Source organism: Perca flavescens, chromosome 8 (assembly GCF_004354835.1).
Source record: "Perca flavescens isolate YP-PL-M2 chromosome 8, PFLA_1.0, whole genome shotgun sequence".
In the NCBI taxonomy this organism is placed as follows: Eukaryota; Metazoa; Chordata; class Actinopteri; order Perciformes; family Percidae; genus Perca; species Perca flavescens.
The window spans coordinates 15,462,170-15,476,885 of NC_041338.1; the positions used below are offsets into that span (position 1 = coordinate 15,462,170).

At 37.9% G+C, this 14,716-nt stretch overlaps 1 protein-coding gene across 1 annotated transcript; it reads left to right on the forward strand.

Annotated features, from left to right (window-relative positions):
• The first annotated feature begins 6,467 nt into the window (after positions 1 to 6,467).
• Positions 6,468 to 10,231, forward strand: LOC114559686 (uncharacterized). Its single transcript, XM_028584490.1, has 3 exons — positions 6,468 to 6,732; positions 8,030 to 8,111; positions 9,437 to 10,231. Exons 2-3 carry the CDS (start codon positions 8,031 to 8,033, stop codon positions 10,229 to 10,231), a joined length of 876 nt encoding a protein of 291 aa, XP_028440291.1. The 5' UTR covers positions 6,468 to 6,732; position 8,030.
• The last annotated feature ends 4,485 nt before the right edge of the window (positions 10,232 to 14,716 follow it).

Genomic DNA, 14,716 nt, shown 5'->3' on the forward strand with positions numbered 1-14,716 from the left:
GTTAAAATGTATGTGGGTTGATGTCTAAGATGTGGGTCAAATTCTGGTGAAATGTTTGTAAAAGCCTTTCTGCTGTCCTTCTCCTGTCTGCAGAGAGTGTCGTGGGTGTGCTGGAGCTACTGCTGCAGGGGGCTACACCTTCAGAGACGACTGGGTATATCTCTGAGGAACGGCGTGGTCCAGAGCGGCAACTGGATCACAGAGTCCCCAGATCAGAGATGTGTGCACCAGACCAGCCCTGAGCCGGTGATCAGCTATAGTGCAGCAGTCTTTGTCGTGACTTTTGGTTTTGCCACATGAAGGGAATGAAGCCTAGCAGCACACACCGCCACATATAGCCCTATAATTCCTTTTGACTCAGCCATTTTAATTAAGTGACTCTCGCCCAGCTTCAGCCTTGTTTTTAAGCTCAGTTTTATCATTAGGAATTTTTACAATAAAGATATATATTTTTTATACAACATCAAATGCGGTCTTTGCCCATCTCTTCACGCTGGTAGGTCAATTCTGAACTTTGTGTCCCCACTTTACAATACCGTATACAATTCAAACAGTACAGTGCCTACACATGTACTACATACGCTATGCTTACACTACCTGACAGGGATTATCAACGACAGGGATGGACGCATTACTTTTTAAACCAATGGGTCGGTTTTGATGTTGAAGATGGTGGGCCGCTCACTTTTCATGAGGAAATTTTTTTTTTTTATCAAGGTAGAAAATTAATCTATCTCTTAATAATATGACAGAAATTAGATATAAAGTCCATCTTCAAACAATATCATCAACGCTCAGTTTGTTGACAATTTAAGATAACTGGTATGCTGTAGCCCTTGTAAACCGTCAACTTAATTGAAAAGAATGGAGCATGGAGACAGATTATGTCCAGCTCCTGCTGCACCACAGTGAGGAAGGGGTTTAAGAGGACTGCTCCTCCATCGCCTGTTTGAACTGCTGAATGCAGTCTAGTCATCTGGTGTGTGAGAGGCACACTCAAATGTCTCATTGACTGCTGCCAACATACATAAAAGTAAATACTAACTTGGTTCAATAAATAACATTATACACTTACAGTATATTATGAAAATTGTTTAATGTAATTATTACATTTTTGGTATGTGTTTATGTTTATCACAGATATTGAGATATAACTATTGGTATTGCCACACCAAAGATAAAGATTGCTGCAACACACACTCTTCTCTCCTGCCACAAATTATACTCTAAAATAGTATTTCTTTTTTAAGGGGAGACATCCCAGGTGAATAAGAAAAACAATTAACTAATAGATATCACCATGACACTTCCCCAGTTGATTACTTACATTAAGACAAATACAGTATCTTTCGTATTACAAATTTTCTAGAATGTTTAAATATGGAAATGAAGCATTATCTTGTTAAATATGCGCTTATTTGCATACATTTCCAGAAATGAAATCTGAACATTGTAAAAAGCCAGGTTCAAAATTCTTTTTTATTTCGTTGACACATTAGAGTCAAATGTTTTTACAGAGGGAATTTTGGATATCTCCTTTTATCACTCCATAAATCAGAATATGGTGTCAATAGCCATAAAAATCCATTTTCGACCAAGTTATTAAGTATAAAATGTTACATAAATTAGATTATGAATGACATCTGAACATATCCCCCTGTATAACCCTTCAGAATGAAACTGGAAAGTTTGGTGCATGTAAGTGGTACTGAAGTGGAGATTTCTGGCTCAGAGTATGAGAAAAACTTATTTTGAGGAAACAGCCTTTAAAGATATGGATTATAAAATATTATACATTTTGCAAGACATTACAGGTGAAAAGGGTAAACAAAATTAACTAACAGATATCAACATGAAACTTCCCCAGTTAATTACTTACAATAAGATTTGTAAATATGCAAATGAGGCATTATCTAGTGGTACCTTTTGGTGAATTTAGATGCAGATGCACACCTAAATGCATTTTTTCCCAGTAGTCTGAAAGAATACATGCTATGGAAGTAAAATAGCCCAAAAACTCAAAATTCAAGAAATATGTTTTTTCCTGGGGTTTCTCCCTATTATCCTTATTTTATTATTATACAACAACTATTCTTTATTTTGTGCATTTTATTATTTATTAATTTGTACCATTATTGATTCACAGTAATCTCATTTATGTCTGCTTCATAGAATGCTTTTTTGAGTGCACTTCCTGGTGTTAATTAGCTTACTTCCAGCAAATGAGGCATTATCTAGTGGTACCTTTTGGTGAATTTAGATGCAGATGCACACCTAAATGCATTTTTTCCCAGTAGTCTGAAAGAAGACATGCTATGGAAGTAAAATAGCCCGAAAACTCAAAATTCAAGAAATATGATTTTGCCTGGGGTGTCTCCGTATTATCCTTATTTTATTATTATACAACAACTAACTATTCTTTATTTTGTGCATTTTATTATTTATTAATTTGTACCATTATTGATTCACAGTAATCTCATTTATGTCTGCTTCATAGAATGCTTTTTTGAGTGCACTTCCTGGTGTTAATTAGCTTACTTCCTTGTTTGCTGTGGCCATTATTTAACCCTCGTATTATGTTATACATTGATGATGTTACCGGTCAAAATGACCCGTACAGTGTAAATACACTCAAAACTAACTTTTTTTCCTCATCACAAACATTTTTTCCCCCAAAACTGTTTTTACCAATTATTTAGTGAACATATTTCTGGTATACACTTGCATATTCCATGCATAGCTAGATTTGGCATCCTAGGATGCCAATATTTTGATGCCATACTTTGCAGGCTTGTTGGGCATGTACTGTCAGAAGGGACAGGGCCCCCTGAATGGAACAAGGTGTTCATCTACAGTGACATGGGGACCAGGATTGTACAAGACAGGTACAATTTTGACCCATTTATCCCATACATCTCTGATCTCAGCTAGTTTGTCTCTTTCACGTTGACCAGCTCTGGTGTTGTGGAACACCCAAGCTTTCGTATGAATTGACTCCAAAGACATTGTTGCTAGAAATATTGGCCTTCCACTCTCGTCATTCCACAGACTGGTAGTTGCTTCTCCCTTTGACTTGTACACTCCAGCTAATACTATTCAATTTAATTCAATTCAATTTGATTCATAGTATCAAATCATAACAAGAGTTATCTCAAGACACTTTACAGTAGGTCTAGACCACACTAATAAATTCCAAAACCCCAACAATTACAGTAATTCCCCCAAGAGCAAGCATTATCAGTGGCTGTTGCGACAGTGGCGAGGAAAAACTCCCTTTTAGGAAGAAACCTCGGCAGACCCAGACTCTTGGTAGGCGGTGTCTGACGGGGCCGGTTGCTTATGTGATGAACAGTGGCGATAATAGTCACATTAGAGATAATGGAACAGTGACTTTGAGGTAGTCATGTGTAGTGGCAAAATTACATTTAAGCACAATTCCTTATATTTTTATGTTTTATTTCTACTTTACTGCTCTCACAAATGCTGAAAGAGTCTATCTCATTCCCACATGCAGATTTTGATTCTAACTTTCTGAGACATGCAGTCTGGAACATTATGTGAGCACTGTTAGCCTGAACCGATAAAGGTACAAGGTCACCCTAAAACTATCTCTAGTTTTCTCATGCCAGTTTAGCTGTAACTGGGGGGGTGACAGTCGTACAGGGAGGAGGAGGTGAGATGGCTCCGAGATGTCTCTTGTATTCCTCTGATTGTCTTCATGTGTATCAGATTGCCTGTCAAAATTGTAGCGTCATAATAATCCAAGTGCGTGTGTGTTGTCACTCTGAAGATGCATATAAGCCTAGTGTTCTTGTGCACTCATTTGAGAAACTGACTCCACACTGGGCTGCGGCCTTTTGTGAAATCATGTTGATCCTATTTGCAAATATATCTTTTTTAATAAAATACAAAAACCCAACTTGGTATTAGTCTCAGTCTGTCTTATTTGTTTCAATTTACTAAACTCTGAAATTTCCCCCCCTGCTGCAAAGGAAACTTCCATAACACATGGAAGTTCATGTCATAGCAGGGCACATTGTGTCGTACTGAGTAGTGCAGTCTCCAATACCGGATCTTGACTACTCTGTGCGTATGTTCATCACAGCAGGGTGTTGCGGGATGTAACATGGCACTGCAGAGCATGGGTGGATACTGCGGATGCAGCAGGACTAGGATTTCAATGTATGCATGCAAGTCAATCTGATCCAGTGGCTTCCATTTATCTTGAAATACACACCTCCCCTACAAGTTGGTCATGTCCACTATGATCCTATCTGTTGGTTGGGATATGAAGAGATGAAATGGTGATTGAATATCATCAACTAGTGTGGCAGAAAATCTTGTGGGGCTTGGAGTCGTTTTGATGACAGTCAGTCAGTCTGTGTGGTGATGTTGACCATTTTATGTTACCATCTTTAGCTGTCCATGTTGAGGATGATTGCTGCCCATTGTTTTCAGCTAATGGAGAGACTACACCAGACTGGTCCCCTGAATCCTCTTCATCATAGGAAAATTCACAATCCGGATCGTCAATAGCATTGTTCTCGGTCTCTGAAAGATCCTCTGACTCTGAAATCTCTTCCTCTACATCACTATTACCATCAAAAATCTGTGCAATGGGAACACCACAGTCATTTGGATTTAGAGATGTAGGTCCATGGAAAGAGATGACATCCAATTTGTTGATAAAAATAACTCGTTAAACTTCTGGACTATTACTTACCTTTAGTTTGTAACATTTCCAGTGATTACGTAAATTACTACAGACAAAATCATAAAAATATATATATCTATTTACTATAGATAAGCAAACTGTGGATTTTCATTCATTCTTGTTGACCTCAAAACTGGTATAAAATAAAAAAAGAAAGAAAATAATTTCAGTCTTTTCTTATAGAAAATATTGATTAGTGTAAAGTCACTAACAGTTTTTTCCGATTGCTAAACGACAGTGGGCACAACTGGAGTCACATGTGCAAAACTCAAACTACTCAATAGTTTATTTAAGGAAAAAATATAGATTGTATAGCATACCAATTTTTACATAAGGTAAAAAAGAAGGAATGAAAATCAGCAGTTTTCTTCAATAAAATATTTTGTCTCTAGTAATTTATGGAATTACTGGGGGAAAAAAACTAAAGGTACATATGTAACAGTACCAAAGAATAGTGTGACTAATTCTGCCTCGCTCCAGCATCATGTGGCAAGTTTTTTTCATCACATTGGATGTCTGCATCATCTCTAAATACAAATGAATGTGGTGTTTGTATTGCTTTCACCGCCATTACTTTCTGAAAAACAGTAAGAACGCAGTTTTACTATTTTAAAGATATAGTGTTTTTCACTTTTTTTTATAGCTGTGTACATAACCTCAGACATCTTACCTGGACATGTTGGTATCTTTGCTCTTTTACCTGTTTCTCTCAAACAGTACAGTGTATAATTGTTTCATTCTTATTTGGTGTTTGTATACAAAAAAAGGCTTTCTGAGCTTTCTCTGTATAAATACCATATATGTTCACTAACTAGTCTAAAATAAGACACCTACTTAGGCTTTCAGCTAAAATTGCAATCAGCAGTGTTTGATAGGCACCAGACTGAAATCTATTCTGTTTTGAATGTGTGGTTAACAGTTTTGACAGCAGTGTCTTAGCATTTGAACAAAGTGCTGTAAATCTACAGTGTTGTGCACGTTGTGGTTAAAGTCATGGGATAAGTGTGTAGAGTTTTGAAAACTGTGTTCAAGCAATGAAAAACAAACTAGAGTTTGGTCCACATGAACTACTGCTGTGCAGACTGTAGTTAGCGTTTTGCACATGTGACTCCAGTTGTGCCCACTGTCGTTTAGCAATTGGAAAAAACTGTAAATTATTTAAACTGTAAAGATGAAAAGTTTGTATATTCTGTATTGGTGTTTGATGCTAGTGTTTTTACACTCAGTGTGTTCTGAGTGACAGTGTGTTATCTAGTGTGTTATTCATAGTGTTTGGCAGCACTGAGCCTGTTTTGAGATGTGTGAAGAGTTGTGTTGTATGGAATGAGTTTGAGGTGGTGATGTGAACTGTTTAGCTCAGGTGACTGTTGGTAATGCAGACTGGAGTTAGAGTTTTGCACATGTGGCTTCAGTTGTGACCAGTGTCGTTTAGCAATTGAAAAAACATGTCAGTGAACTGTTAGCCTGTTGGGTTTTACAGTATGTACTATATCACCTTTTGTTTAATAAATCCCTTTTGAATGAGAATTCCTTGCTTTTATAGTTTTATGTTAGCTTCTGGCACACCCATACAATTTTTAAAAACCTGTTTGTTTGTATTGCATTTATTTAATCTGAGGGCTCCTGCCTGTATAACAAGGAGTGGCTTTGCTGTAGTCCATTAATAACTTAGAATAGATTTTTTACGCCGATGTATGTTTTCCTTCATACGGAGCCCCCCTGGGGTCATCTGAAAAAAAAAAGAAACCGTGCTCACGGTATTATAAACTGTTTGCACGGATTCATAATCCGTGCCCTCGTTTTTATAAACTGTGCGCACGGATTTGCAATCTGTGCGCACGGTTTTGCAAACGTGCCCACATAATCCGTGCCCTCGGTTTTCTTATCTGTGCGCACGGTTTTGCAATCTGTGCGTACAAATTTGTAAACGTGCCCACGTAAACGCGCAAAAATGTTTAACATTCCAGAGAAGAAGACGGCACGGGTAGCCTACTTTCAGCTGCGTCTCCATCCGACAAGTAAGTACTATTTATCTTGATTTAAGGCTAGATTTAATGCTATATTATGTATTGCATTGTTCGTTTTACTGATTTCTTAACGTAACGTTGCATGTATTGAGCTTTTCACTCACTCCAAAACCGTTCAGTTAGCTAGCTAGCTAGGCTGGCGTTCTGTGAGCACCAAAGTAACGGCTGCTGTTACAGATAGTGAGGAGGTTCTGGGTGGGTGGTTTTGTTGCCTTAACATAAGTGTAATGTCCCGCCGAAACGACCAGCATCTCGCGGGACCCTAGCTGTACCCAGCTCAAAGTCACCCTATATCGAGTAAACTGAACTAGCTACCAACTCCCGCTGATACAGCGACATATCACCGAGCTGTGTTGCCGCCTAACAATAACATATTCTCGGTAACGCAACTTCCAACCGCTGCTGATTTTTACGGGCTCTGTGGTCTGGTCTCCTATTTTCGTAAGATTTCATTTATATGTGTGCTTAAATTTGTGTACCATATCGAACAAAGCTGTTCATGAGAATGCGCTTGTCCAGTTATGAAGCTTCAAACACTGCAACTTTGAGCATCCAATTAGTTGAGCAGATATTCGTTTTTTTAGCTATTTGTAAGGTAACGTTACACACTTTATTCTTAATCGTCACATATACCAAACAGTAGGCTATAATCATTGCTTGAATAAAAAAGCTTTAATAATCAGGGGCAGACATGTAAGCATAAAAAAAGCTACTTACTTTTCATTGGATATGATACTCTATTACTTGAATTGTGCCCACACACAAAATAATGCAATATACTGAATTAGGCCTTTTAAATAAGGGAATCAGCAGCACTGACAGTTATGAATTCAAGACTAGACCTCAAACTTTCTAAATGGGAAAATGTATGTCAGGACAGGTAGGTCTATACAAATCTCAGATAGCCTATAGGTGGTAAAATAGACCTTGCGCTAAATACAACAGAATGAAACATACAGCAGACTGCCATAGTCTCTAATGATGTCCTAATAACATTCATGAGCCTTGGCTTTATCGTACTGGTTTAGCAGCCATTTCATTGTTTATTACTCAACGTGAGTGAGTGGACAGGGCAAAGGTAAATAAAGGAAACTAAGTAATGGAACTCAAACCCATATAGCGCAAATAAATTGAACTTGATTCTCACAAGTGGGAATGTTTCGATTCAGTTTTAACCATTAGGCCACATACCATTAGTGACATGGTACAAATTGAATTTAAAATGTATAAGTTCATAATAATTTGCTAATTTTTGCCTGGCATTAAATCATTATTCCCCTTTTGATAGAATGGACCAGAGTTTCCACAAGTTCCTTCGAGAACAGCGGAGGTTAAATGAGACAGTTGTCACCACCTTTATCAACGAGAAGGTAAGTAATGCCCCAGTAAACACAACTACAGCTGTCCAAATAACATAACTTATAACTCAATGCAGTCAGACATTTAACTATTCTCTGTTAAGATAAAAGGTATAGGACTGCAGCGTGTCAGTATTTACACTGCATAAATTAGGCAGCAGCTAGCAAATGGGAAAAATTTTGTGAAATCTTGACAACAAACAAAATGGTGTGTTTCAGGATGCATGTACATTTTTCAGCTAGGTTTATTTTAAGATGCACAATAAAGCAGTGGTTCACAGACTTTACTTGATAGTTTCTAGAACTCTCTTTATAAGCTAACGTTAGCTAGTTTTTCACACTGTTGAAACTGTAGGCCCAGCCTTTCTCAAACTCTTTTACGCCAAGGCCCAGTAATGTTAGACCTTCAACCTTTGGGGCTCTGCTTTTTGGGGAAAAGAAAAACTATTTGTTTATTATTTATAACATTTCATTAATTATATAGTTACATTTATAGAATTCTGTCTTTCCCATCTTATGTCATATCATAAACTCCCTTCCATCCATCCATCTTCGTCCGCGTATCCGGTATCGGGTCGCGGGGGGAGCAGCTCCAGCAGGGGACCCCAAACTTCCCTTTCCCGAGCAACAGTTGGTTGTTTATTGTTAAGGCTATATGTTCAAATTAAAATGAATCAAAACTTATAACATCATTATATGGCTGTTTAACATCAACAAGAACCACTAAATGTCAAAAATGGTATTTTAAAATAACTTTGTATGCACCACAAGGCTGTCAAGGCCATGTTTAAGCCAGCTAATGGTTCTAGCTAGCAGTAGCCGTGTAGTGTTAACTAGCCTCACATGCAGCGATGCTTCTTTAGCCTCTTATGTCCGTTTCAGAGCACCAGAGATCAGTGCAGACATTTTAGTGGCACCGAACTGAAGCACAGAAATTCGGGTTGCTATTCGGTCCTATAGATAGATACCAGTCGATTAGGCAACAGTCTGGTGCCATATTAACAGTGTTTCAGTACCCAACCCTATAATAAACAGTTATTTATTTGCGGGGGTGCCAGTCCGCAGCCTATAGTTTGAGAAAGGCTGCTGTTGGGGAGCTGAAGAAAGGCAAGGTTGTCGGGAGACTGCATGGATGTCTCATCCTGTCTCAAAGTCTGAAATTTAATTTTAAAAAAAAAGGTCCAGAATTCTTTAAGTAGAAATCATACCACACGCTGTTGCAATAGAGAATCTTGGGGAAGGTCTTAGTTTAAGTCATGTTACAATGTGTTTACACAAATGAACAAATAGGACTGCTTCATACTCAACTGTACCATTACCATTTTCATCATTTTTAGATTGACTGCTATGCTGTCCATGGGATGACAGATGACCAGTTGATGAAATATGTCCCCAAGATTGGAGACCGGATAGCTATTCGGCAGTACTGCAGAACAGAAGTGGCTGCACTGGAAGGAACCACCACAACAATTTCTAAGGCTACAGAAAGCCTGATGAAAAAAATAAAAGAAAGGCGGGCCTCCAAGAGAAGTCATGAGGATGAACGTTCAGAAAAATTGTCTGGAAACTCCAATGCTTTAAAAAGGGAGCGTGTTTTTCAAATGGGGTTGTTTGAAGAAGTTGGGGCCAAAAACATACAGGTAAAAGAGAGAAGGGGAGGAGGGACCAGGCATTTGAAGGCTTTAAAGACCACCACAATGGCACAGCTGATGGACATTGGCAAAGAACTCTTTTTTCCAAACGGAAAAAGTAAAATTGGGAATGTCAATGACTTTGAATTCTGCATACGAGATTTTACTGAAGATGAGCTGGCTCCATTGACCACCCTAGGTGAGCAATATGAGAAGAGGAAAGTTAAAATGTTGAGACTGTATCTATCATGCAAAAAGATTGATGCAGAAGAAAAACTGAATGATGCTACCTCACCTGGTGAATCACAAAATGCAGTGCCCCTCACAAGAAAATTACCCTGTGCAGCTGCTGCTTCTTATGGAGCTGCTTCAACTACAGCAACAACCTGTGGATCTGATTTCACAACTGGAACTCCCAGAACAAAGGCTAGCACATGTGAACCTTCAAATACAGTAACTTTACTCTCAACAGAGACGGACATTTTGAAGAGGATGATTTGATTTCACTTGATGACGAGATTGTGATTGGATATGGTTTTCTTGAAGATAACACTGTGGACCTTGATGATACCCTTCCAATGGACCTGCACCCAGAGGAAAGTTCATTTACAGTCCAGGAACCTTGTGAACCATTTAAGACCACCAAGCTAAGGCTTCACAGGGGAAATGTATTCAAAGATCTCAATGCTGCCTTCAAGAGTGGTTGTGTATCTGTTGATGACTCAATCTTAGAGATTGAGATGGTCCTACCCAATGGTGTCACAGAGAAAGGAGAAGACAATGGTGGAGTTCTGCGTGATGCACTAAGTGAGTACTGGGAGACTTTCTTTATGAAATGCACTGCCGGAAACATACTGAAAGTACCCATGACGAGACATGACATGAAAGATGAGTGGGAAAACGTGAGTAAAGTCATGGTCCTAGGCTATAACATCGTGAAGTACTTTCCCATAGTATTGGCCAAGCCCTTCCTCTCCTACTGTCTTGGACTTGAAATAATGGAGGATGAGCTGTTTGCAGCTTTCTTAGAAATGGTTCCCACTGACTAAAAAGGAAATTGCTGAGGAAGCGATGAAAGACTTCAACAATGTCAGGGAAAGAGAAGAATGGTTGGATTTCCTTGAGGTCCATGACGTTAAAGTTCTGATCACAGAGGCAAATGTCAGGAAAACATTAGTTGAAGTTGCACATAAAGAAATAGTGCAGGATCCTGCCTATATTGCTGAGTGTTGGAGCAGTGCCTTGAAACGGCTGAAACTGCCCCCAGGAGGATTAGATGAAGTGCTGGCCAGCCTCACTCCTACACCCAGGAAGGTTGTAGCCATGCTACAACATGAAACTCTCAACAAGAGAGAAGATCAGACTCTTGATTTCCTCAAGAAGTTCATCAGAAACTGCAGTGAAGTTCGGCTGAGGAAATTTCTCAGATTCTGCACTGGTACCTATTTACGATCATTTTGATTAATAGTCATAGGATTTGTGGATTAATCAAACATGTATTTACTCTAAATTTGTATTTACCATATCATTGTCTCCTTAAAGGGATAATCTGATTTATTTAGTATTCTATGAAATACTTGCAATTAGTGTAGTTCATGCATAAGCATTACCTTGCATTTCCATAGTCAGAGTTCTGGCCAGGTTCTGATTGAAATGGTAAGCTTGCAACAGGCAGTAAATGGGGTCTACTAACTACTACCAACTACAGTACATAACTAAACAGTTTTATTTGACCAAGACTATAACTAGATCCATTCAATTAAAAAAAAACAAAAAAAGACAAACATTATTTTTCATGTCTTCAACAGGTGCAGACCTCCTCGTTGCTAAAGATATCCATGTCCGATTCATTGAGCCGGAGAGTACCTTTACAAGAAGACCCCAGTCCCACACATGCGGATGCGTTTTGGAAGTCCCAAACAACTATGCGTCATACCCGGAGTTGGCGGAAGAGTTCACTAATGTCCTTGATGCAAACATGTGGGTGATGGACATTATTTAGTGGTAAGTTATAGGTCAGGCTTCAAGACACAATTAATAAAAAAAATTTCAATTTTTGTATCACTTCTTTTATGTTATAAAGGGCTGGGAGATAAATCAAATACATTTTTAATTGCAGTTTTAACTTTCAACAATAATGAAAACAGGATAATTAAGATAAAACAATTGTGTCACATTCTGTTTCACAATGATACTCTTGTATTGCTTCATAAGAATATGAAATATAGAATATTTTTAGAATATATTCTAGAATATGTTGTGTATATGTGTATGGTAATTTAAAATGTCAAGGGGGTTTTCAGCAGCTTTTGAATGTAATATGTTACAGCCAGAATACACAGACAAATGCTGGAACATGGTTGTACTTGTCGTGACTTAAGGTACTAAACAAATAAAAACCAGCATGTGTTTCCTTTGAAGTCTGCTTATACGCCTTCCTCGCTGCAAATAAAACTACTAGCGTTGGCTAAGGTTTTCATGCTTTACTCTGGCACACACCAGAAACATAACAGGAACAGGAATTACTCTTGTACAACACACTGCTGGTATCCCTGTCACTCACAATTTTATAAGTTTGTGTCCATACTTTTATATCTGCATATGTATTCATATCCCTGTTTTTGTTTGTTCTAGGTGATTTGGTTCCATGGTTGGCCGGTGATCTCAAAGTGTGTGTGTGTGTGTGTGTGTGTGTGTGTGTGTGTGTGTGTGTGTGTGTGTGTGTGTGTGTGTGAGACAACAAGAGATATAAAAGTACAAACTAAATGTATTAAGTAATAATTCATTGCTGCATTTGAAACTCTACTTACAACTCCACCCGCTCTACCCTACTTCTGTTAATGTCACTAAATTCAGGATTGTTAGACCCTGTAGCTTTTATCAGCGTATGTTTTGGTGAGTGTGATGTTCAACAAGTTTCCTATGTTTATATAAACATCTACATTTTTTATTTTTGTTCCACTTTTTTATAAACAAATGTTTTATTAACATACAGTAAATGTATTGTTGCAATACAGTTTTTACAATACAGAATTGTGTTTTGAAAGGGTGTATTACATGGCAATTCAATAGGTTATGGTGATGAAATTACATCAAATCTTTTTTTTTTTTTTTTATGTATGAGTTGTTTCCCTTTTTTGACATAACAGGGAATGTTACCAGAGAAGAACAATGAAAATGTCCCTTATTTATATTTTTGTAAAAGCTGTTTCCTGTTCATTTCCTTTGAGCTATTAAACAACACAGATCTAAGTGTGTGTATGATTTTCTCATTCTAGGAGATTCCAGGAGAATTATTTCATAAAGCAAGTAATCATTAGTAATGCCTAAAAGGAGGATATTTATAAAATGAACTTTTTTACTAATGTAGAGGTGTTTGTTAATCTTAAACTGCTTGTCAAGAAATAAGTAAACCATAACATTTATCAGTGTTAAATACAGACCAGCTCACCACTTTATTTTAAGAGGCAAACCCATGAAGTAATGCTTTGTTAATTATGATTATAACACCTGGTATTAAACAGAAAACATAGGGCGTGTTCTTTTATCTGCAGACTTAAAGACCTAAATATCAGTATTAACTCATGATTGCCTTAATCAAGAAATTGTTATTACTTGAAGTCACGCATGAGATGCTGAAATGTTGTAGATTCCCGATAGTTCATGAAGTATTAAATTAATAAACGCATTCTTTTTAATTCATGTAATCATTCAAAAAATGTGTGATATCGTAATTCATATACCCTTTCCATACAAGTTTACCATAATACTACAGGCCGCAGTGTGACTATGATCACGTCACTCTTCCACCACATAATGTTGCTACTTGCCACTCTGATAATAAAGGTGACACTACTCTATAAACTTTACTACAGCTACAGTACAGTATAGAATTGAGTTAATTCATATATAGTTTAGAAAATATATATCCACGATGAAGCTGACAGCAAGGTGGGACTAATAAAAAAGGTGCAGTTACTAACATTTCAGCACCATGGACAGCACCAAAATCTTATCAATACAGAGTAATTATAATCATATCCTGGAGGATATAAAGTAATGAATTTACAAACAGAATACCTCTAAATGCAGATGCAAAAAAAAAAAAATGAAATTAAGGGTCTATGCAGTGAAGTCCACTGTATTTGGACTAATCTGTGCAATCTAAATACAGACTAAAACATTCTAAAAAATGTGCACATTTTGTCAACCAGTATATTGTCCGTGGGAGCACCAAGAAATACTTAAAGCAGGTCACTTATACTCTTAAGAAAGGGAAGCCTCTTGGTTTGGTAAGTGTGACAGAACTATCTGAAGGCCAGAAAAGAATTCAAAGAACAACAAGAGATAAAAGTGCAAACTAAATGTATTTATTAAGTAAAAATTCATTGCTGCATTTGAAAATCTACTTAAAACTCCACCCTCTCTACCCCACTTGTGTTGATCTCATTAAATTCAGGATTGTTAGACCCTGTAGCTTTTATCAGTGTACGTTTTGCTGTGTGTGTGTGTGTGTGTTGATCTACATCAGTCATTGGGGTGTCTAGAGACTGTGTCCGCTCTAATCTCCTAAGGCCAGAAGAGCCCACCAATGTTGTGCCTTGTGTAGCTCACGTAATGCATTTCAGTAAGTGAGGACTTGGTTAGACTACTTTTGAAATGCCTCTGCTACTACCTATCAATGTGTAATATTGTAGTCAGTTCTTCTCTCAGGGAAAGGTAGAGGTCAATGGCCATGTATGCATCCACAGGAACATGGAGGTTGTTTTGGGCCATTAGGTAGGTGCAGAGGGTGAACACATCTTCATCACCAGCAATGTCACTGCGGTGGATGCAGTCAGAATCACACCTGATGCAATCTTCCTCAGACACCTGGCAAAGATAGTCCTCTGTGTTATATAGTTCTGGGATAGCATACATGGCATCAGGGCGACCATGGGGAACATGTTCATTCCTTGATGGACGAATCAGGTGGCTGTTCCAGGT